Raw genomic sequence first — 24,826 nt, 5'->3', positions numbered from 1 at the left:
CAACGCATTAATTTGTGAAAGGCAGTTGACAAAGCGTTTGGTCCATGTCCTCAATGATATTGATTTTACAGATTTGAATATCATCTGCACAGTTGTAGCATGACATTCCATGTCCCTAGATGAGTTTCATGAGTTGGGTCATGTAAATGTTGAAGAGTAGTGGTCTGACCAATGAGCCTAGTGGAGCTCCACAGGGGGAATGTATGTGATGTTGAGCTTAAGGGTGGCAAGGTAGGTGGTTTTTGTACTTTGTCAAGACGGATTTCATCCACAGTCATGCAGTGTTGCTCATCACAGCTTCTTGTATCCATATAATGAGGGTTATATGGTTTGACAGTGTCAAAAAAGCACTGAAAGGTCTAATAGTATCAGGGCGGAAGTGATTCTGGAGTCAGAGTTAATTTTTAGGTTGTCCCAGATGGAGAGCAGAGCACATTCAGTTCCTTTCATAGGCGTGAAGCTGACTTGCACCTGGTCCAGAAGGGGATTGGTTACCTTGTGTGTCAGGTTTGTCAATATGTGTCATGGCCACTGGGCAAGGACCACTAGCTCCATCATCTAAAGGGTCCAGATGGATCCAGTCCTGGCGCCTTTGGCACCAGGCTCATGAGAAAGTGTCCTCTGCACACTTTATTTCTGGGGCATGTGCTATTTCCTCCCCAGCAGATTCCCCACGTGCATCCAGGCCGGGCGTGGCCATAGGGAAACATTGGGCTGCATGTGCAGCATCCTTTGGGAGTGGCAAGGTGGGGTCACAAGGCGGAGCCAAGGGGGCGTGGCTGGGACCAGGCTATTTAAGCCTGCCCCGCCCGCATGCAAGTGCTTCGCATTAGTCTGCTTCTTGCAGCGTAACGCGGACCGCTGCCTGAAGCGCTCTTACCCGATTCCAGCAATACCATCGCTTGAAGAGCAGTTTACCTGACTCCAGCACATCATCTTCAGCGCGCATATTACCTGATTCCAGCCATACCATCACCTGAAGTGCATCTTACCCGACTCCTGCAATCCCATCGCCTACAGCGCATCTTACCTGATTCCAACGGTCATAGCAGTCGAGGCGCTTCCTCACTTGTTCCGGGCGTCTAGCTACGCGGGAGCTCATCTCGCCCAGCATCCTCGCTGATCCATCCATCCAGTAACCGCCGGCAGGTCTTCTGCTAGCTGCCTCTCGTCAGATGTCTCCAGGCCATCCCTGCAGGAGAAAAGGACAAACAAGGTTAGAAACTACATAAAGACTTTACACTAGGTCGCGCACTACTCAATCCTTGCGCTTGACCTTAAAACCCAACTTACCTTCTACTGGGGACCTCGTAACCTCCTCTGGCACCCGTGTGGACTCTCTTCCAACGCAGCGACTGCGCTCGGCCCTTCATCACACCTATTGGGGAGAAGGAAAGACATTACAAGGGTTACGGAGAATAATCACGGAAAAAAGACATTGCAAATGAATACAGACAATAATCATTAAGAAACACTTACCTTTGAAGTGGATCAGCCACAGCCTGTCTAGGCTGCCACGCACATGGGCCAGTGAAGTAACTAGGTCCATTAAAGGCGCCCCTGCAGTTGAGAAGCAGCACGGAGAGCTCATCCTCATAAATAAACAGATGAGACTATATGGGTAGACGCATGCTCACCTCATTCTGTGAAGAAGGGTTCGAGGGAAATCACAGTCCAACCACAGCATTCTCACAACCTCTCGTATTCTCTCAGAGGCAGTGTCAGCAACCGGTGCAGTACACACTACAGAAGCTGGGGAAGAAGTCTGATCCAGAGGAGCCAAGTCCAGGGAGGGCTCCAACAGTGCCCAAACGTCCCCGCAGAGGCCAGGTGAACTTGACAATATGACATAAATTACTCACCATGATCGTATTTCTGGTGCTTGCATCTGCTTAGATTCACATGCTGTACATATAGTCCGACATCCAGTGGTAATCGCAGAGTATTGCATCTTTCTTTCGAAGATCGAAAAGGGACGTCGACATGGGTGTGACTGCAACACTATCTCTAACTTGAAGTTTAGTGTACCCAAAATCCTTCACGCATCGAGGTCCCACCGGTCGTTCTTATTCTGCCGTGAGGGAGCCTTATAGCATGCGTGAGTGAGTACAGAAGAAAAGAAGGTGTAAGATGTTTATGTTCCTTGTACTCCAAGAGGGCAGGAAGGGAGGGCGCATGTGAAGCCAAGTAGATACAAGTACCAGAAATACAATTACGGTGAGCAATGTAGGTCTTCTGATGCTTGTGAATCTGCTTAGAATCACATGCTGTGCATAGACTAGCGAGCAGTACCAGGAGATGGTAGTGGAATGTGTGAAGGAACAGTAGCAAAGAGATGTCTTAGCACCTCTTGTCCCACCTGAGAATCAGACAGTGTGTGTCTAAGCAGAAATGTTGAGTGAAAGTGTGAAAACAATGCCAGGTAGCTATAGTAGCTCCTGTGCCTCGAGAAGAATGTGCTATAGGCGTAAGGGATGAATCTCTTCTGGCAAGAGAGTAATACAGTGTGATGTATTGAACAATCCATCTAGATATGGCCGACTTAGAGACAGGATCCCCTTCTCTATCAGCGGCAATAGAGAGAAATAATTGGTCCGTCTTTCTTAGTGTTCTTATTTTTATCAAGGTAATACGCCACTGTCCTCCTAACATCTAGTGTATGGAGTCTCCTTTCAGCTAAATTCGTGTGATGCTTAAAAACATTTGGAAATTCAATGGATTGCTTCACATGGAACTTAGAAATGAATTTAGGCTCAAGGCGTGGGTGTGTGCACGCAGTTCCACTTCGTCTTTATGAATCGTAACAAATGGGTCTTGAACTGTGAGAGCCTGCAGTTCACCAACTCTCCTTATAGAGGTAATAACCACTAGAAAGGAACAGGTTACTTACCTGTAACTCCTGTTCTCCAGCATGGGTCTGGCATGGGTTCACATGCTCATGAATATTCCCCGTTGTCAGCCTGGGAATCCTCGGTAAACAGAAAAACTGCATTTCTCCTCTAAACCAATCACTGTACTCTGGGTCATACTGCCCCCATCCAATGACAGTCCTCTTCATAAGCTCCACCCCTGGCAGCCATCTTCAGATTTGGTAGCACGTCAATGGCAGTATGAACCAAGAAGAGCCACAGAAGGGAAGGCAGGAGGGTTTGCATGTGAATCCATGCCAGATCCATGCTGGAGAACAGGAGTAACCGGTAAGTAACTTGTTCCTTCTCCAGCATGGGGTCTGGCATGGATTCACATGCTCATGAATAGCAGTACATATACATAACCACGAGAGGTGGCAAGGCTCAACAGAAGTAAAAACACTCACCCCTGGAACAGACTCACCCCAAGTGAACCTACATATGATAGTATTATATCTGGACTCCAAAAAAAATGGACAATATGGCACCTTTCAAATGTCATAAGCTCAGCAATAGGAATAAACCTTGGTATAACGATCAATTGCGAGTTCTTAAGAGAGCATATTGGGGGAGGGGAAAAGCAATGGTTAAAAAAATAAAGAGGAGTCGTCTCGCCTTGAGGCTAAGTCAGCCCTCAAGACCTATAAGAAAGAAATGATCCTGGCCAAAGCTCGGTAATTGCAACATATAAATCATTCAGAAAACAGACCTAAAGCCTTGATTTCGGCTATTAGGAATTTTGTTGCCTCTCAAGATCATTCCTATGCGGACAACACCCAGATCTATGTCCGATTTACCCAACCTAGGGAAGCCCTGAATAGAGGTGTGGTCTGTGCAGATAAAATTAAAAACTTTGGATGTTGGATAACAAACTCCAATTAAATCCAGCTAAAACGGAAATTGTTATCCTGGGCTCAAAAGAAAGGTTAGCTGCTACTTGCCCCACTTTCCTCTTTTCTTGGCGTTTCCATCCAATTATCATTTAATATAAAAGATCTGGGTTGCATCAGAAAATCAGATTTTCTTTTTTAAATATGCATATCGGTCACATTGTCAAATTTATATATTTCCAACTTAAATTGTTGAAATCCATCTTTCCTTTTCTTGCTGAGAAAGATTGTGGCTCTGTGGTAGGAGCCTTAGCCAACTCAAAGCTGGACTATTGCAATGCCCTACTTTGGGACATTCCTAAATACCAAGTTCAGCACCTCCACACCACTCAGAATTCATCTGTTAGGTTGGTCTTTGCACTGCCCAAGCATTCTCATATCTATTCACTGGCACCTAAAGTTTTAAAGAGATTTTTTAAATTCCGTGTTTGATTTATAAGTGCATTCATTGGTATATCTGTCAAAGACCCTAATCTATCAGCCAACGCGTTCTTTACGTTCGCTTGACCAACATCTGCTGGTGGTACCTCGTTCTAGATACATTTCTTAGGATGACAGGCGATTCTCTTCCAGAGGACCTCGGTTGTGGAATGATCTTCCTTTGGAACTGTCAAATAGACTCTTAGTCGTTTTAGAAAAAGTTTTAAAACTGCCTTGTTCAGCTAAATTGGCTGTTTTTTTTTTTTTTTTATAACAGCTGCGCCCAGGTGAAGGTTCCCTGTATGGTTCCCAGATATACACGCTTTATAAATAATCAAATCAAGTGAACAGGTTGCATGGCACCGCTTGGCCGACCCAGGACTCCTCCGTGGAATCCCCGTCGACGCAGCAGAACCTTGTGAAGGTGTGCGTGGACCTCCACGTAGCAGCCTTGCAGATGTCGATCAGGGGCACACCAGTGAGATACACCGTCATCGCTGCAATGACTCTGGTGGAATGGGCTCTCATCCGGCCTGGAAAAGGTCTGTTCGCCAGCCGATGACAGTGCATGATGCAGCCGGAGAGCCATCTGCCTTCGACAAGGCCTTCCTATGATTCACAGGTCCAAAATTGATGAACAATTGAGAAGTCTTACGAAAACACTTTGTGCGTGCCAAGGCATGACCAGCGTCTAGCGAATGCAAGGTCCTCTCTGCTGACAACAACGGATTCAGTACGAAGACAGGCAACACCAAAAACTTGGTGAGGTGAAACTCCGACGGTACCTTCGAAATAAAGGTAGGGTGCGTACGCAGTACCACCCTAGAAGCGTGGAAGAACAAGTACGGATGCTTGCAAGACAGGGCCTGGATCTCCTATGGCCCGCCTGGCCAAAGTGATCGCCAAAAGAAAAGCAGTCTTCCACGAGAGAAAGTTGACCGTGAGCTTAGTCAGGACCACATTGATCTCACAAGCTGGGGCAGGAGCCTTCACTGGCGGAAATGCTCTGAAGAGGCCTCTGAGGAACTCCTTGAAAAGCCTGTGCGACCACAATGACGGCGTACCCAGTGTCTTGGTGTAACGGAATATGGCAGCCAGGTGCACCATGACAGAGGCGTGAGCCAGTCCAGCCTTGGTCAAGGAGAGAAAGTACGGCAAGAGCTGAGGGGCTGTGACACACAGAGGAGTAATCTGAGTCCGACACCACATAGAGAAGCACCTCCACTTATGGCCGTAGCACGTCAACGTTGAAGAAGTTCTGGCCCTGGCCAGGATGTCCTTACATTCCAATGGCAGTTAATGTCCAAACTCCAGGGCTGCAGGGGCCAAGCCCTGACACTGAGTGATGCCGGATTGTGGTGTAGAATTGCCCCGCCTTCCTGTAACGCTCACCTGGTATCCACAGGGACGTCACTCAGCCTGTTCTGACCTCTTACGACCCAAACCCTTCCCTGGAGTCTAGTCGACTGGAGACTGGGCCTGAAACACAGGATTGGTAGAGTTTAACTCCCTATTGTCTCTGTGTGCTTGAACCACTTCTTCCCCGAGGTCCAAACCTTCCTTTTGACCCACAGCTCACCTCGTTTTGTTGGAAAGTGTGCTCTCCATCCTGCTTTCAGCGCAGGAGCGCGTTGATTGATGCGGGCTCGTTGCTGCCTAGTTACTTCACTGGCAAGAGTCCGACAGGTAAGTATAATGAGTCTTTTGAACAGTTCTCTAACTTCGCTCCTTTCCTTCCTTAGATGATGGCCGGTGTCCGGGGATGGCGATGTGCTGCTGAGATGAGTAGCGCTGAAGGTGAGCGAGAGCGCGATGCGCGATGCGAGCCTTTTGTATTTGTATTGAACCGAGTTCTGTTTCTGTGTCTTTTAGGTGCCGAGACGTTTTCAGCGTGGATGCCGGTTATGAAGAAGAAATGCGGTGAGTAAGCGTGGTATGCGGCGCCTCTAGATGTTTCCACGCTAACCTGGAGTGTCTTTTCCCTCTTGCAGATGGATGAGAAGTTCCGGAGACAGAGTTCCCCCAGAGCGGCTGGGATTCAGGTAAGAGTTTGAAGCTCGTACAGTCTTTAAAAATAAGCGAAGATTTGCTGAATGCTTACTAATGCCTTTTTTCTGTTCTTTTCCCTTTTCCTTAGGAAGCGGCGTGCCAGGCTGGGAATGACACCGCCGAAGATGCCCGCAGAACAGAAGGAGCGATGAATGATGGGCAGAAGCCCTGCAAGGTAAGGCTGTTCCTAACGGTGTTCTTGTTCTTGCAGGAGCTGAGCGCAGAAGAAAGATGCAGGCCTACTGGAGACCGATCCGAACACAGTGAGTGTCACGCTGCAGGTGCAGAAAACACAAAGCATGTTTCTCAGCCTGGGCGTGGCTTAAATAGTCTCTGGGTATCCCAGGTGTCTCTGGGCTGAACCACACCCAAAAGACTAGACTGCACATGCAGTTCTGGGAACCGAAATATGTGGGGGCATCCATCTTGTCCCCATCAATGCACTACAAGTCCAATCCCCAATGTTATCCTATGGGAGTGAGTGAGTCTGGTGCCACAAGTGCCAAGTCTGACTCCAAGTGGGTCTTTGGAGGGATGGAGAGGCCCTTGAGGGCCATGTAGATGATTGTGGCCTGGCTCCAACCTGACATCTTGGAGGGCTGGGGACATGAGGGGCAGGAATCATGACAGCACTCCCCCCCCCCCCCCCCCCCCCAAGGCCCCTCTCAAGGTGGCTCTTCTGTCTGGTCCTGGTTTGTTTGGATGGTTTCGATGAAATCGTCTAAGCAAGCGAGGTGCATGGATGTACTCACAAGGTTCCCATGTCCTGTCTTGTGGACCATACCTCTTTCCAGTCTACTAAGTAGTATAATTTGGATCTGACGTACTTTGAATCCATGATGTCCTCGACTTCGAATTCTGGCTCCCCGGCGACTACTACTGGCTGCGGTGGCGTTGCTACCCGGGTCCCAGGTTGAACAGGTTTAAGGAGAGACACGCGGAACGCAGGATGAATATGCATGTTTGACGGCAAAGCTAGTCTGACCGCCACAGGATTTATCACGGAGGTGACGGTGAATGGACCCAGGTATCTTGGACGGAAAGTTTGGATTCCTTTAATGGACACGTGTTTAGACGCCAGCCAGACTTTGTCTCCACTTGGTAGTTGGGGGCCTTTGCTCGGTGTTGATCAGCAAACTTCTTTTGGCGATTCTTAACTTTAAGTAGGTGTTCAGCTGCCCTTTTAAAGGTTTGAGAAATGGTTGTGTGAAAGGTTTTGATTGCTGGCATTTCCAGGGTTGTAGGAACGTCCAACTCAGAAGTACGTGGGTGCCTGCCATACATGGTATAAAAGGGTGTCTGCCCAGTGATGGTGTGTAGGGAATTATTATAAGCATGTTCAGCTATCCATAATAGGTCGAACCAGCTTCCTTCAGCTTGGTGTAACATGGAACGCAGATACTGCTCGAGCGTCTGATTTGTCCTCTCAGTTTAACCATCCGTTTGGGGATGTCGATCTGGGCCATAGACCAGCATTTTCTCCAGAGGTTAGATATGAATTGAGTACCTCGGTCTGAGACCAAAAATGAAGGAAACCCATAGAGCTGTACAATGCCTTCAAGAAATACCTTTGCCAGAGTGGAAGCATTTGGGAGCCCCTTAAGAGGAATTAAATGTGCCATTTTTGAAAATAGGTCCACGACCACAAGAATAGTGTTAAACCCTTGACTGGGTGGTAAGTCAGTAATAAAATCGAGGGACAACGTGTGCCAGGGTGCTGGTGGGATTTCCAATGGTTGTAATGGCCCAGCCGGTTTCTGCTTGGATGACTTGTTTTGAGCACACACTCCACAAGATGGGATGAATTGGATAATGTCTTTATGCCACGTGGGCCACCAATAATTTTGTTTTACCCTGGCTAGGGTTTTAGCGATTCCGGGGTGGCCCTCGATCAAGGAATCGTGATAACCGGACAGGACTTGTTCTTGTAGTTCTTGGTTTGGTAAGAATAAACGATTCCTGAAGTAGGGCAACTGATCTTTTATCATGTAATGTTCTCCTTGTGCACTCCACGCTTGTAATTGTTCCGGACTTATCAGGTTTTGGATTTCTTCATGTCATTCTTTCTGAGTTATGGTTGCTGTGATTCCTAGGAGCTTGTCACTCGGGATGATTGCTATTGGGTCAGGGGTCTGATACCCTTGCTCTTCCACCCCCATATGGGAAAGGGCATCGGCCTTCCCGTTTTTCACCCTTGGTCGAAATGTAATCACGTAGTCATATTCAGCAAAAAAAAAAAAAGAGCCCAACGTAGTTGTCGTGAGGATTGGGCCTTTGCCGTTTTTAGGTACTGCAGGTTCCGGTGGTCAGTTATTACGGTGATTGTGTGTCTGGCGCCCAAGAGGTAGTGCCGCCATGCCTTGAAGGCTGACTTAATGGCCAGAAGTTCTTTGTCTGTGATAGCGTAATTGAGTTCAGGGGTGTGAATTTACGCGACCAGAAGGCAACAGGGTGTAACTGGCCCTTTTCGGGGTCCTTTTGTGAGAGGACGGCTCCCATAGCCATGCTTGAGGCGTCCGTTTCCACCAGGTATGGGAGATCAGGGCGAGGGTGGCGTAAGATTGGGGCAGATGTGAATCTTGCTTTGAGTTCCTGGAAATCTTCCTCGCTTCTGTTGTCCACTGGAACTTTTTGTTGCTTTTCCTTAGCAATGACGTGATGGGATGCATGATTTGCGAAAATCCTGGGATGAACCGGCGGCAGAAGTTTGCAAAACCCAGCATACTTTGAACCCCCTTGAATGAATTTGGGGATGGCCAGTTCAGGATAGCATCTACCTTGTGAACATCCATTCGGATTCCATTCGGGCTGCGAATAAAGCCCAGGAATTCCACCTCGGAGACGTGGAATGAGCACTTTTCGAGCTTGGCGTAGAGCTGGTGTTGACAGAGTTTCTCCAATACGGATCGGACGTGTTCTGCTTTCCTGCGGAATATACTAGAATATCGTCAATGGACACTAGAGCACAGACATCAATCGATTCCCGTGGGACATTGTTCATGAAGTATTGAAATGCTGCAGGCGCGTTGCAAAGGCCAAAGGGCATTACTTGATATTCGTACAAGCCGTATTTAGTGCGAAAAGCAGTTTTCCATTCGTCCCCCGGTTTTAGGCGAACAAGGTGATCTGCCCCACTCAGGTCTAGTTTTGTGTAGATTAGGGCATCTTTGACTTGATCAAGCAATTCAGGGATTAGTGGCAGGGGGTAGCGTTTTTTTTACGGTAATCTGGTTCAGTGCGCGATAGTCTATGCACATTTATCAAGTCCCCCTCCTTTTTCGGTACGAAGAATAGAGGACTGGCTGCTGGAGACTTCGAGGGACGGATGAACCCGTTGGCCAGGTATTGGTCAAGATAGGCCTTCAGGTGCTGGTTTTCTGGTTCTGTGAGTGCATAAATTCGCCCACAAGAGATTTGTGCGCCGGGTATCAGGTCGATTTGGCAATCGTAGGGTCTATGCGGTGGCAGGGTATTAGCCTGTTCTTTCTGAAAGACATCTTGAAAGTCCTGGTATTCACTTGGTAGGGTGCTGATTGCCACAGTTGCAAGCGTGGAGGTTCTGGTGTCTATTGGTTGTTTCTCTTGGCGATAACATGTGTGGGCGCAAGTCTCAGGAAAGGCCAATTCTTTTGCTCGCCAATCGATTCGAGGATTGTGAGCTACCAACCATGGCATTCCCAAAATCAACCGGAACTGTGGTGCTTTAATGAGGTCGAAAACGATAGATTCTTGGTGTCCATCCTGGCACAGAAGGGTTAAAGCTGCAGTGCATTGGGATACTGGACCAGAAGCTAATTCCGTGCCATCGACAGTGGTAACAGTGTCTAGGTCGATTTAGGGTGTAAGGAAGCCCCATCTTTGCCGCAAGATCCTGGTTGATGTAATTCCCAACGGCTCCACTGTCAATGTACGCTCTTACCGCGTGCACCCAAGATGGTTGTTGGTGATTGATCAAGACCACAGATAGTGCAAAATGGGAGGTCTGTAGTTCACTTTCTTCGCTCGACAAGTGGACCCCTACACTTGCCGGGCTGGGGAGTTTTCAGATTCCTTGATGGTATCTTCCTTGTCCATGGCCCCTACCGTCCTCCTAGGTGGATTCACAGGGCGCTCTAAGGAAATGACCTGACCTTCCACAGACAGTACAGACATAACTGCTGCTGTCTCCTTTTATTCCTTTCCGCTTTAGTCAAGGGGGATCTGACCCCCCCCCCCTCGATTTGCATTGGTTCTCCTGAACCTTCCGGTGTGCGGGCAATATTGTCCTTTGAACGCACATACATAGGGCGAGGGTCCGGTCTGGTTCGATCTGCTCTTCGGTCCTGCAACCTATGATCCAGTTGAACAACAAGGTCAATTAATTCTGAGCAGTCTTTCGGGGGGTTCACTACTTGTGCGAGAACATCCTTGAGCTCTCCCCACAACCCCTGATGAAATAACGTGGTTCTCTTCTCCACTGGCCATTCTGCTTCAACTACGAGTCTATTGAACGTGGTTATGTATGTTAATAAGTCTTGATTCCCTTGGCGTAGGGACAGAAGTTCGTTGTCTAATGCCTGCCCATGAGTACGACGGGAAAACAGCTTTTCCATCTCCTGCTGAAAGCCCCTGAAGACATGCAGCAAAGGATCGTCTTGGGCCAAAAAGGGTACAGACCAGTCCGCAGCGCTACCACTCAGGTAGGATAGCACAAAAGTGACCCGTGATTGGTCATTCGGAAAGGCCCCTGGTCTACAAAGGAAGTGCAGGCGGCACTGGCTCATGAACGTTGCAAACCTCTTGGGATCCCCTGTAAATCGTTCGGGCGGGGCCAAGGGAACTGCCCCAGGAAGGGTTATCTGAACGGGATTGCCTGATGGTGCTGGCATCGAGGGCACGCTTCCCGGCAATGGTGCATGCCCTGCTTGTGACTGGAGAAGTTGCCGGCTTAAATCATCAGTGCGTTCTTTGGCTAGTATCAGCTCTCTCCTCAGGGTGTTGGTCTCCTGCCTGGCTACATGTACTTCGGAACGTAGCTGCCCCAACATGTGGGCTAACTGGTCGATTTCTGACGTTTCCATGATGCCCAGGTGGATTTTGATGTGAGGCTTTGTGTTCTGCCACGCTCACCTGGTATCCACGGGGACTTCACTCAGCCTGTTCTTACCTCTTACGACCTTGAACCCTTCCCTGGAGTCTACTCGACTGGAGACTGGGCCTGAAACACAGGATTGGTAGAGTTTAACTCCCTATTGTCTCTGTGTGCTTGAACACTTCTTCCCCGGGGCCCAACCCTTCCCTTTGATCCACAGCTCACCTTTTTTTCTTGGAAAGTGTGCTCTCCGTCCTGGTTCCAGCAGAGGGGTGCGTTGATTGATGCAGGCTTGTTGCTGCCTAGTTACTTCACTGGCAAGAGTCTGACAGGTAAGTATAATTAGTCTTTTGAACAGTTCTCTAACTTCGTTCCTTTCCTTCCTTAGATGATGGCCGGTGTCCGGCGATGGCGACGTGCTTCTGAGATGAGTAGCGCTGAAGGTGAACGAGAGCGCGATGCGCGATGCGACCCTTTCTTATTTGTATTGAACCGAGTTCTTTTTCTGTGTCTTTTAGGTGCTGCGACGTTTTCAGCGTAGATGCCGGTTATGAAGAAGAAACGCGGTGAGTAAGCGCGGTATGCAGCGCCTCTAGATGTTTCCGCGCTAACCTGGAGTGTCTTTTCCCTCTTGCAGATGGATGAGAAGTTCCGGAGACAGAGTTCCCCCAGAGCGGCTGGGATTCAGGTAAGCATTTGAAGCTCGTAATAAGCGAAGATTTGCTGAATGCTTACTAATGCCTTTTTTCTGTTCTTTTCCCTAGGAAGCGGCGTGCCGGGATGGGAATGACACCGCCGAAGATGCTCGCAGAACAGGAGTGATGACTGATGGGCAGAAGCACCGCAAGGTAAGGCTGTTCCTAACGGTGTTCTTGTTCTTGCAGGAGCTGAGCGCAGAAGAAAGATGCAGGCCTACTGGAGACCGATCCGAACACAATGAGTGTCACGCTGCAGGTGCAGAAAACACAAAGCATGTTTCTCAGCCTGCGCGTAGCTTAAAAAGTCTCTGGGTATCCCAGGTGTCTCTGGGCTGAACCACACCCAAAAGACTAGACTGCACATGCAGTTCTGGGAACCAAAATATGTGGGGGCATCCATCTTGTCCCCATCAATGCACTACAAGTCCAATCCCCAATGTTATCCTATGGGAGTGAGTGAGTCTGGTGCAGGACACTTTCCTGGTAAGAAGATCGGGAAGAAGAGGCAGCCGAATGGATGCGGCTGCCGACAGATGCAGCAGGTCCGGGTACCAGATCTGTCACGACCACGCTGGAGCAATCAGTATCATCCTGCAGTGACACTGAGTGTGATGATCACTCATAGCAGGAGCGGGAAAGGTGTAAAGGAAGAGCCCTTCCCAAGGAACGAGAAAGCATCCCCCATGCTCCTCAGTAGTCACTCCATCCTTCCTCATCGTGGGGCGAGGGCAGGAGCCCCCCCAGCACCACCAGCCCAGCAGAGGAACCACGCGCCGAGCGGGGAACTCGGACAGGGCCTGCCTGACCCTGTCCCCACACGGCGCCTGACTCGCCCATGCCGGGCGCAGCGCGGCGTGAAACCGAGGCTGAGCCTCCATTTCATCAGCTGGAACCGCCGGCAGGCGGATTACGCCGGCGGCCAGCTCGAAGGCCATTCTAAGGCCTGTTGGGTGCCTGCTAACCCCCACTCCATCCTTCCTCATCGTGGGGCGAGGGCAGGAGCCCCCCCAGCACCACCAGCCCAGTAGAGGAACCACGCGCCGAGCGGGGAACTCGGACAGGGCCTGCCTGACCCTGTCCCCACACGGCGCCTGACTCGCCCATGCCGGGCGCAGCGCGGCGTGAAACCGAGGCTGAGCCTCCATTTCATCAGCTGGAACCGCCGGCAGGCGGATTACGCCGGCGGCCAGCTCGAAGGCCATTCTAAGGCCTGTTGGGTGCCTGTTAGGAGCCAGGGGCCAGAAACTCTGCCCTTACCAATCCAGAGCCACCATGAGCAGGAGCTCCTTCCATCTACTGCTGGAGCTGCTGACACCAGGTATGTCACGAGTCCCTAGCTACAGCACGAGCGTGCGTCTTGAAGGCAACACGCGGCAAATTATTTAGTAATATCCGCACTGCTCCAGCGTTGCCCAGTGCGGCCCTTCCTGCCAGGATCTGCCCCATTAATGCACTCAAAGTGCATCCAGCCACCAATCGAAGCCCCGAGGTCCACACCATTTAAAGATGGCTGTCCGCCGCATCTTTAGCCCTCCATCCGGCCCCGCAACCCTGCAAACATCGTGATTGGCCCCTCTCCTCTATTGGGAGCCAACCACAAGCCAGCAGGTTCCGAACCGGCCCACCTCGAAGGCACTGTGCACTGTGCCTATCTCTAGCCTGTATACACCACCGAGCATAGGGCTAGATCCCCTGCCCATCTCCTCTGGGGTAAACATACCGCCCCTTACAGCAACCTTTTTTCAACTGTTCCAGCCAGCAACCTGAACTGTTTCAAGCCTTCACTGAACCCTGTTCTCGCAGTACGGTATAACACAGACCACTGCTCACATTGTGTAGTGCCTTATGGTCGCTTAGAGACCACTGTAACATTGTGTAGTGCCTTATGGTCGCGTAGAGACCACTGTGACCACTTGTGTTGCGCCTTATGGTCGCTTAGAGACTACTGTGACATTGTGTAGTGCCTTATGGTCGCTTAGAGACTACTGTGACATTGTGTAGCGCCTTATGGTCGCTTAGAGACCACTGCAACATTGTGTAGTGCCTTATGGTCGCGTAGAGACCACTGTGACCACTTGTGTTGTGCCGTATGGTCGCTTAGAGACTACTGTGACATTGTGTAGTGCCTTATGGTCACTTAGAGACTACTGTGACATTGTGTAGTGCCGTATGGTCGCTTAGAGACCACTGTAACATTGTGTAGTGCCTTATGGTCGCGTAGAGACCACTGTGACCACTTGTGTTGTGCCTTATGGTCGCTTAGAGACTACTGTGACATTGTGTAGTACCTTATGGTCGCTTAGAGACTACTGTGACATTGTGTAAGTGCCTTATGGTCGCTTAGAGACTACTGTGACATTGTGTAATGCCTTATGGTCGCTCAGAGTACACTGTGTATTAGTACTGGGTATCAGCACTGTGCACTAGCATTTCTCCGATTCTCTGCGCTAGTACCCTCACTGCAGCACCATTGTGTACTAACATTGCGCACTAGCTTCTCTCTGACGATTTTGTGCGTCAGTTCCCTCTAAACTCAGACATGATAACCTGGACCTTCCTCATTATGTTCCCATTCTGCCTGGTCCCCCATGACACCCCTTGTACAGGGTCACACTTTCGCTTACACCCCAACGGCCTCAGCAGACTAGCCTGCCCCAGACATTATCCCATACCCTGCCCCACCCCCTTCCTACCCAACATCAACCCCTTCCAGCCTACCTCCTCCATTGACTCTCATCGCATAGCAGACACCCCCAGCCCCCAAGAAGCATCACAAACTACTCCCATCGGCCAACCCACTATCACGAACCTCACTACCAGCAGATCCTATCCCTGCTCAGGATTATCGAGATTCACCCGACTCAGATCCAGAACACACACACCCGCATCCTTCCCCAATCTAGGCAACAAACAAAACATAACCTTAACCAAATCTGCCCCACACTGCACACGCCCTACACTTCCGACAGACCAGATATCACACGGCCTGATCGCACCCTCCCCCCGCACCCACACCAAAAAATCATGCATCACCACCGAAACCATTAAAGGTGCACTCATCAATGCGAGATCTGTAGTCGCCCATGCCTTAGACATTGCCGACATTATTACCGTCAATGATCTCGACTTCATAGCTATTACAGAGACCTGGCTCCACCCAGCATCTGGCCCCTCTCTATCACTTGCTATACCCAATGACTATACCATCTACCGTGCAGACAGACAAACAGCTAAAGGTGGTGGAGTAGCCGTTATTGCAAAAAGTTCCATCAACATTAGACACATACAAAACCAATCACTGACATCAGCGGAATTACTCACCCTCAAACTATCCACAACGCACACAAGCACTATCACCATCCACCTCATTTACAGACCGCCAGGCCCTATACTATCCTTTAATGACGACATAGCCCTTCTACTCTCTAACAATATCAAACCTAACTCTCGACTACTCATCCTAGGAGACTTTAATCTAGGTCTCAATGATGAGAAAGATGACAAAGCTCACACTATCGCCAACACTATTTCAGAATTAGGACTCACCCACCATATCGCACAACCCACACACAACAAAGGCCGCATCCTTGACTGGATAGCTGACCTCAATTGCAACACTACCATCCTCTCCAACACTCCATGCGCCTGGACCGATCACCACCTTATTACCTTCACCATCAACAAAGGCACTCAAACACCAGTGCCCTCCTCCAATGCCCCACCCACACTCACAAGAAACAACAAAAATATCACACTAGAGAAACTCCTCCCGCTACTCCAACCCATCATCGACTTCTCACCCACCATGACCAACCCTACTGAATTAGTAGATTTATACAACACAACTATCCTTAAGGCCATAAACACCATAGCACCACTCAAGCTTCGGAAAGCCAAACCACGAGCACACCTCAATTCCTGGTTCACCCCCAAACTAAAAACACTCCGCAAAGCCAAAAGACAAGCTGAATTAGCATGGAAACAGTCACCATCCACTATTAATAAGACATCCTACGCACTAGCATCGAACATCTTTAAATCAGCCATCATCCAGTCTAAAAAAAACATGTACAATGAAAGAATCAGCAACGCCAAATCTAATACCAAAGAGCTCTTCAATATCCTGAGAGAACTTGAATCACCCTCCCCCATTCCAGACACTTGCAACAAAGACATCCACTGGTGTACGAACATCCAGGAAGCACTCCTAGGCAAAATTGCCACGCTACAAGCCAAAATCCTGACAAAGAAAGAAAGCCTCACCCTCTCCGATAACATCACCCCCTCTACACACACCCACACCACCCCCCAAAATGATGACAATAACCTCTTTGAGTTTTCCACCATAACCATTAAAGAGGTTGAAGAAATAATCTACTCTCTTAAACCATCCAAATGCCAAGGCGACACTTGCCCAGCCCCTATCATTAAAGATGCAGCCAAACAACTTGCTCCCTTCATCACCTCCCTCATCAACGCATCTTTCACCTCCAACATAGTGCCCAACAACCTCAAGGACTCCTGGGTTCTTCCTTTACTTAAGAAGCCCACCCTTGACCCTAATGTCCCCACCAACTACAGACCCATAACGACTGTACCCTTCCTACTAAAAATCCTCGACAGAGCTGCCTATCTCCAGATACAGAACCACCTTGAGAAAAATAACTTACTAGGACTCAGACAATCAGGATTCCGCCCCAAACACGGCACTGAGACCGCCCTGATTGACCTTAAGACACAGATGGACAACATTAAAGACAATGGTAAACTAGCCCTCCTTCTCCTCCTTGACTTATCGGCCGCCTTCGACCTGGTCAACCACGACATCCTCTGCAAACATCTATCCTCAGCAGCCAAATTTTCAGATAACGCCAACGCATGGATCCATTCCTTCCTTAACAACAGATCCATGAGAGTCTTCGCACCCACAGCCTCTGCCATCCCAGCCCCAGTCACTTGCGGTGTCCCCCAGGGCTCCTGCGTCTCCCCCACTCTATACAATGTATTCACGAAACCCCTCTTTGACATACTGGACCGCTTGGGTGTCATCTACACCAACTACGCAGATGACACCCAAATACTGATCCCTTTAACAGGCGACTACTCCACCGACCTCACTGCTCTCAACAACATTTATTCCATTATCCAAGAATGGATGGCCAAGCATGGCCTATGCCTTAATGACGACAAGACCGAGCTTCTTCTCCTAGGTTCCCAACCCAGACTTAATAAACTCGACAAACTCTATCAAGCATTCACTATAGACGGCAATAACATCATCGTCTCTAACAGCGTCAAAACCCTAGGAATCTACCTCGACTCCTCCCTCACACTGACAAGACAGATCAATTCCATCTCATCAGCCACTGCTTACACTTGTAAACTTATCAATGCCAGCAGACCTTACCTCTCACCATCCAACTGCATCACCTTAGCCAGAGCGCTAGTCCTTTCCAAAGTTGACTACTGCAATGCGCTATACTTGGGAACCAGTCAGAAAAACATCAACAAACTACAAGTCATACAAAACAACGCCTTGCGAGCAGCCCTGAACATACCCAAACATGAACACATCTCGGACGCCAGACGCACCTGCCATTGGCTATCCATACCACAAAGAATTGAATATAAAACCATCTCACTCACACACAAATGCCTAGCTAACCAAGCACCCAGATACCTATCCGACAACCTCAAGCACCACACCCCAGCGCGCCCTACCAGATCAGCTCAAACGCACTGCTTAAATATCCCAAGATTTAAGCTCCAAAAAGCAGGTGGCTCCAGCTTCCCCGTGCTTGCCTCCAAACTTTGGAATTCACTTCCACTCGAGCTGAGATCAGAACCGTCCTTTCACAGATTTAGACACAACACCAAAACTTGGCTTCTATCCAAAGAAACTGCCTAGCCCTACCGCACTAGCATGCACCAAGACTGTAAATTTGTAAATATGTAATCGACTTGTACATTTCTGCTGCATTATTCTTGTTGTATTCATTATTCTTGTTGTATTCATCGCAAGTGCCTGGATGCCCTAGGGCCAGGCGGCGCTATACAAATAATAAACTAAACTAAACTAAACTAGCAGGAACCTTCTCGCAAACCTCTGACACTTGGAGTTTGTCGCGAAGAGATCGATCTGGGGCTGACCCCACTGGTGGAACAGAAGATCCACTTGGTCCTGGTGAAGTTCCCTTTCGTGGTAAGAACGCAGCTCCCTGCTGAGGGAGTCTGCGATGGTGTTCTTGATGCCTGCCAGGTGAAACAGGACAAGGAACATGTCCTGAAGAATGGTTCACTGCCACGGGACCCGAGCCGCCTCGGAGAGAGCCGGAGATCACTCCCCACCCTGATTCCAGATGTAGAACATGGTGATGGTGTTGTACGTGAAGATCCTCACCACCTTCCCCTTCAGTGACGGCAGGAACGACCTGAGGGCCCAAACTACCGGCCGTAGTTCCAGGACGTTGATGTGAAGGGTCTTTTCTTCTGGCAACCAGAAGCCCCTGGCGTGCAACTGCGATGTGGGCCCCCCAACTTTCCATGGAAGCATCCGTGGTGATCGTCTCCTGGTACAGAGGGACCTGAAATCAAGCTCCTTGCCTTGCATGAGCTGAGGGCACATGCCCCACTTGAACTCCTCATTGAGGGCGATTTTTTCCATCCAAAAGCCTGAGACCTGCAGCCACCTTGCGTCCAGAACCTCCTGGAGAGGCCTAATCTGCAGTCTGCAAAGAGGGACGAGGTTGATGCAGGAGGACACCATGCCCAACAGCGACTTGACGGCCCGCACCATAGCTGACTGTGCCGAAGACAGGCGCTGTACCTTCCCCAGGATGGCCATCACCATCTATTCCGGGGAAAGATGCCAGACAAGCGACTGTGTTGAGTCGGGCACCAAGAAATAGAGCATTCTGCGATGGCTCCAAGCAGGATTTCGGATAATTTATGGAAAATCCCACATCCGTCAGCAGATGCACGGCCCTCGTCATGTGATGGCTCGCCAGTGCCTGGGAGTGGGATCGGACCAGTCAATGGTCCAATTAAGAGCAGATGTTGATACCCTCAAGATGAAGATGCAGCCCCACCAGAGCCAAGCACTTCGTAAATACCTTTGGGTCCGATTTAGCCAAATGGTGCGCCTTGAATTGATAGTGTCGTCCCTGGATCACGAAACGCAGGAACTTGCGGTGCCTCCAGTGGATGGGGACGTGAAACTAGGTTTCTTCCAGATCGAGCGACGTCAGGAAGTCGTCTTCCTCCAGTTGGCTGAACACGTGCTGCAACGTGACCATCCTGAACTTCTGCAACTTCAAGTACTTGTTGAAGCGTCTCAAGTCCAGGATCGGCCTCCACCCTCCTGACTTCTTTCGGCCCAGAAAGTATCTTGAGTACACTCGAGCCCCGGAGACACTAGGGGATGGGTTCTATCGCCCCTTCTTTAACATGGTGTGTACGTCCAGTAGCAGTTGCGCCACATGCTATTCTTGTCGAGCCACAGGGGGGAAAACGAGGACACCTGCATTGGAACTCCAAGGTGGGCCCTTGCTTGAGTACGTCGAGCACCTTTCTGTCCGTGGTGATGGTCTTCCACACGCTGACAAACCTAGCTGCCGGCCTCCCACTGGGGTGCATAAGTGGGGGCCCAAGTCCACAGCCGGTTGAGGCCTGCTTCTGAACCTGCGGCGACGCTGCCCTCTGCCGCCGTATTCCTGCGAGTGTCCTCTGTATGCCCCTTGAGTAGTGCAGTAGGACGGTTATTAATAAGCGGTAGTATACCCTGTGGAGGACCTGCTGGATTTCCCTCTCGAGGAACGAAAGGACGACGACCGGCACTGTTGCAGGGTTCCCAGAGAACTTGCCATCTACGTGTCCATTTTGATGGTTTGTGTCAACTCGTCGACGGTCTTGCCAAAGGAGTTCTACATCAAACAGCATGTCAACCACTTTGGACTGGATGTCCGGTCGGAAGTTGGTCCCCCCCAAACCATCCTTGCCGACGAAGAGAAACTCAGTTGCCCATTTGGCGTAACCCTGTGTCCGCAATGTCCACCGCCACTGTAATGGTGTGGGTCCGAGGCCACCATCCCCTCTTGGAAAAGGGCCAGGGTCTCAACTTTCTTGTCTTCAGGTAGGAAGTCCAGAATAGGGCCCAATTTATACCATTATTCCCAGTCATAGCAGGACAGAATGGCCAGGACATTAGCGGGCTTAATGGTGGAGGCTGCAGTATAAATGATCCTCTTCCCCATGGCGTCCAGCTTCCTCCCCTCCTGTTCAGGGGGCACCATGGACGCAGACAATGGGTTTGCCAAGCACATTTATAGATGCGGCAGAGTCCACCGAGTCGGGAGAAGACTGGGACCTCAAGCACTTGGGTGACAAGTCTGGGACTCTGTACTTCCTCTCCCACTATATACCACTTGAGCGAAGCAGTGCTTGGGGTCTTCATCAGAGCCAAGCCCCCTTCCCAGAGATCATCTAGCAAGGGGACAGACAACATGGTCTTGCATCTGGACTTGTGTTGGTGGTAGAGGAATTCCTCCTTCTTAGTCTCCTCAGGCACCAGATGAAAAAAGTCATCATGGCGTGAAAGGAGCCAACCTCATCCAGTGGAGAGTCTGGTGGGGCTCGTCTGCAACCACCGGCCCCCCGTCAGCCGGTATGAAGTCACTAATTCTGTGCCCGTCACCAGGGTAGCCGTATCTGTGCCCGCGTGCGGTGCCAGTTCCCCAGTCAGAGTCAAATCGCGATGTGGAGGATGTGGTGATGTCGGTTGATGCCTGAAGCCCGCTGGGTCTTCGACATGCACATTCTTTCCCTTCCCACGTTCTCTTCCCTCTCTGCTTTTGAATGACAGCTCACCAATAGGACCATTCAAAGGTTTGTGTTCGTTCTGGTCAGTGATCTTCACGGCTCTTGGCCTCGTCCAAGTAGTCCCTACTTGAGATATACCACAAAAATACATGGGGGCACTAGGTAGTGTGGAATTGAAGGGTTTATGGGGGAAGGTGGGAGGCTCAAATGGGTACTGCATTTTCCAGGAATCCTCACTACTCTCAATGGTGTCCTCCCTCCCATGAGATCCTAACGCTGACTAACATCCCAGGGGGACTTTTGGGTAGGGGTCTCACCTGCCTGGCTTCATGGGAAGGGGCTTCCCCATCTAAAGCAGTGACGATACCTCAGGATTCATCACACCAGGTAGTTTTTGAGGTTGTCTGCGTTTCCCCGCGAGAGCTCCGATAACATTGGCAGCTTTGAAACGCCTAGGTACAATTTCTGTATCCAGCAAATGGTGCATGAGAATGCGAAAGTATTTTGCAGTTGTCTCTTTGCCGAGGAAGTTCTTGTAGATCTCTGGTGGGCAAGGGTCTACTGGGGTGCCAGCTTTGCTGCTTTCTTTCACTAGTTTAGTCAAGTCTTCTGTTGAAATCTGTGTGCCCTAGTTCAGTACTGTGGTTGCCTCTGGGATTGGGTGATGGTTGATAGTGTGGCTTATGTCCTTGGGCATTGTGTTGATGGATGTTTAGGATTATGTTTTTAAATTGGTTTGTGAGGTCATCAGAGTTTCTGGGGACATTGGGGACATTATCGCAAGGTGTCGGCTTTCGTATCTCATGAATATCTTTCTGTGTACTGCACGCTTTTAAGATGCCGTTGGCATAGTGCAATTTCTTTGCTTTCAGGATTTCTGCTTTATAGAGCAGGATCTGTTTTTGGCATGTGATTGTCTTGTTGGTTGGGTGTACAGTTGTTTCATCGAAGTGAATTACTTTGAGGTGATTCACTTTGATGCATTTACTTCATGGGAAGTAATTTATATATGTACAATTGGGTAGTTAAGGGGTGTAAGGGTAGGTAGGGGGAGGGTACGGAGATATGGTGGAACTGCCCAATTACATATTTTTTTTTTTTTAAAGGAAACGAAAAATGAATTCAAAGTAAATGCTTCGAAGTGAATTACCACAAACCAATTCACTTCGATGAAACAAAGTAGAAGCATTGCTTGCAACGTTTCCTCGAAGCTTGTTCAATTTATCAGCATATTTTCTTCAGCCCTCTAAAGTGGGGTGTACACCACCTTGCAGCCATTTTCTTAAGTTGTTTCCAGCATACACACCCAAAATAAAGATCGCCGCCTCCCTCCAGTTGTTTTTGATTTAATTTATGAATTGAAATCTTTTCGAATTAAATAAAATGCAAAATACCAAATATCTTTTGAAAACTGAAAAATAACGTGAAAGTCAAATGCGGTATAACATATGGCACCATCAAAAGTAAAAGAAATGAAAACACACATCTTTCTGACAGCCTTTGTGTACATCCTGTGCTTGTCCCAACAAAGCTCCCCAAAATTCATGCGCCATAGCCCCAGCCGCAAAATACACAATTATCAATAATTATACAGTAATTAGAAAGGTTTAGATCGAGAGAGGCGATGACGAACACTGTTCTGCTAAACTAATCCGTTCTAATTACTGCATGAAAATACAATATCAAGGAGGCTGCTGCACACAGGATTGCTGTGCACTAAGCTATGGGATGTAGACTTCAGTTGCGGAAGTGGGTGCGCCTGGGAAAGGCAAAGCAGACTCGTGCCATCATAGGGAGAACAGAATGTGCAAGTGCGGTTCTCAGGGGGGCCTTCACGTCTCTGCAAGCAGTGAACGTCTGCACAAAATTCCATACTTTCAGTACTGCAGGTCACAATACAAAAAGGCAAATATGCACATGGTAGCATGTTATTTATTTATTTTTTTTGTAGGTTATATGTATTGCTTATTGGCTTCAGCATATCTTCCTAGCAATTTTAGATAGGGGTTTACAATTTTCCTGCACTTCAGCAAAGCCCAGCTACTGTCCAAAATATACAATAATGCCGATGTGCGAGATGCTTACCATGCAGCAACGACGCCAACTGTGTGTCCAGGAGGTGTGGGGCTTCTTTAAAGATCTTCTCTGCCACCAGGGTTGTGCAGGATCCCACTGCCTCGGTGGTGACTTTGCATGAGGGCGAGGGCTTCCGTTCCAAGGCATGATGGTCTATCACCTCGGTCACCGCCTCCTCCAGAGCTTCGTCCTCCCTTCAGAAACAAAAGAGGCATTTCCTTCCCGGTGAGGATCACTCGATATTGAAAAGACTACCGGAAATAAGCCAGTCACCAATGACAACATAATTGAAGATGTCATTTCTGACATAAGACGTGATGATAACACCTGACATCACCATATCACTGAATTAACTACAGACTAGTACTTCAGAGCTGCTATAATGGAAGACTAGATGCTGCTCCTAAACGCAAACAATTAAGCCAATTACCAAAACCGACCTAATTATTAAATTCTAAAATTCCATGCAACGTTGAGGTTTTAGCTGCTTCATACACGTTAACTGTAACAGAAATACAGATTTACTTAAAAACAGATGTTTATGCAATGTTAAAGTTTGAACCTGAACTTACTAGGGGGAAAAAAAGAACCCTGAACTCTGAATAGTATTTACAAATGCACTGCGCTTGCATTAACCTTTCCACTGGGCAATGAAGCTGGCCACACCTGAGACAAAGTCACACAGTCTGGCCCAGGGTCCACATTTCCAACAACAACCACTACATTATCGAGTTCCCCCTGCCCCCACCTACACAGGTGTCCTCGTGTCAGAAAAACTGATATTCTTTAGCTCAAAGGAAATGTCCTTTTCAGAAAGTTGCTCAATGTGAACTCAGACAACTCTCATTGTACTCACAAATATCTCATGTGTTTTACTTCTCAGAAACTCTGCTACACTTGGCTCATCCAACTAAAGTCATTTTGAGAGATTTGGAAAAGCATTGTGAGGGTGCTGTCAAATGTCCTATACAGATTACATAAAAAAATAAAATAAACGTTTCCTCTAAAATGCAAAATTAAGCCAAGAAAGACTTATAGGAACCCATTTGTCTTATGGTTTGTATACCGAGTTGGTGCCGGGTACCGGTCGTGCACACTAACCTCGGTAACACGTTATGGTCGACTAGAGTGAGGGAGAGGAGGCCGGCCTCGTGGAGAGTAAGCAGATCAATTTCCTCACGAAAGATCAAGTGTCCGTCCCGAATCCCATTCTTTTTCAGGAGGAATGTGCCCTCACTGCGCAGGGGGAAGTCCTCACGCGGGATGTTCAGCACAGGAACGAAAGCCAACTTCGTCTCTGAAGAGGTCTACAAAAGACAGAACAAGTATTAGTCATTACATACTTCAGTAGGTCTTTAACAGGTAGCGAGATGGCATGCTTGATATGAAACCATCTCTGACCGAGGACCAATAACAATAATCACAACTATTACTAACACCTACAGATATTTTATTTAGTAGTGCATTGTCCATAAGCGCTTTCTGGTGTCATTGAGACGTTATCACAATAAAGAAGTCTGATGGAACCTGAAAGTCAAGCGCTTGATGGCCCTGGACTCCCAATTGGCACAAGGGACATGGCACGAAACAAGCCGCTCACAGTACAGTCAGATCTGTCTGAAGCTAGCTTCTGCCCAGTAGAGCACACGTTGAGGGGCACTAAGCTCATGGCAGCAGACGTACCACAGCATGTAGACTGTGGCAGTGGGCACTTGGAAGCAGTGGCTCAGGAGGTGCAGATGTCCAGGGGTGTGCACAAACTTGGGGATCATATGCTCAAGGGAGAAACGATTTAGTGGAAGAAAGAGTTTGGGGATAACAGGCTCACATGGGTGCAGGATAAGGGTAGTACATGCTTAGCTTAGAACAGGCTTGTGGTGGTGGTGGTCAGAGAAT

The 24,826-nt window shown here is 48.9% G+C and overlaps 1 protein-coding gene across 1 annotated transcript in view; it reads right to left on the bottom strand.

The window, feature by feature from the left end:
- The window catches only part of PRUNE1 (prune exopolyphosphatase 1), a 286,990-nt gene that overhangs the window by 63,833 nt on the left and 198,331 nt on the right, over positions 1 to 24,826 (bottom strand). Inside the window, exons 3-4 of the mRNA XM_069649764.1 lie at positions 24,032 to 24,237; positions 22,940 to 23,124 (exon numbers count right to left, since the gene is read on the bottom strand). Of these exons, the coding sequence (XP_069505865.1) occupies positions 22,940 to 23,124; positions 24,032 to 24,237 (391 nt within the window). The remainder of the gene's footprint in view (positions 1 to 22,939; positions 23,125 to 24,031; positions 24,238 to 24,826) is intronic.

Source organism: Ambystoma mexicanum, chromosome 1p, assembly GCF_040938575.1.
Source record: "Ambystoma mexicanum isolate Mex_15411 chromosome 1p, UKY_AmexF1_1, whole genome shotgun sequence".
NCBI classification, from domain to species: domain Eukaryota; kingdom Metazoa; phylum Chordata; class Amphibia; order Caudata; family Ambystomatidae; genus Ambystoma; species Ambystoma mexicanum.
The sequence above is the reverse complement of the archived record's forward strand: the minus strand, read 5'-3'. Positions and strand labels throughout refer to the sequence as shown.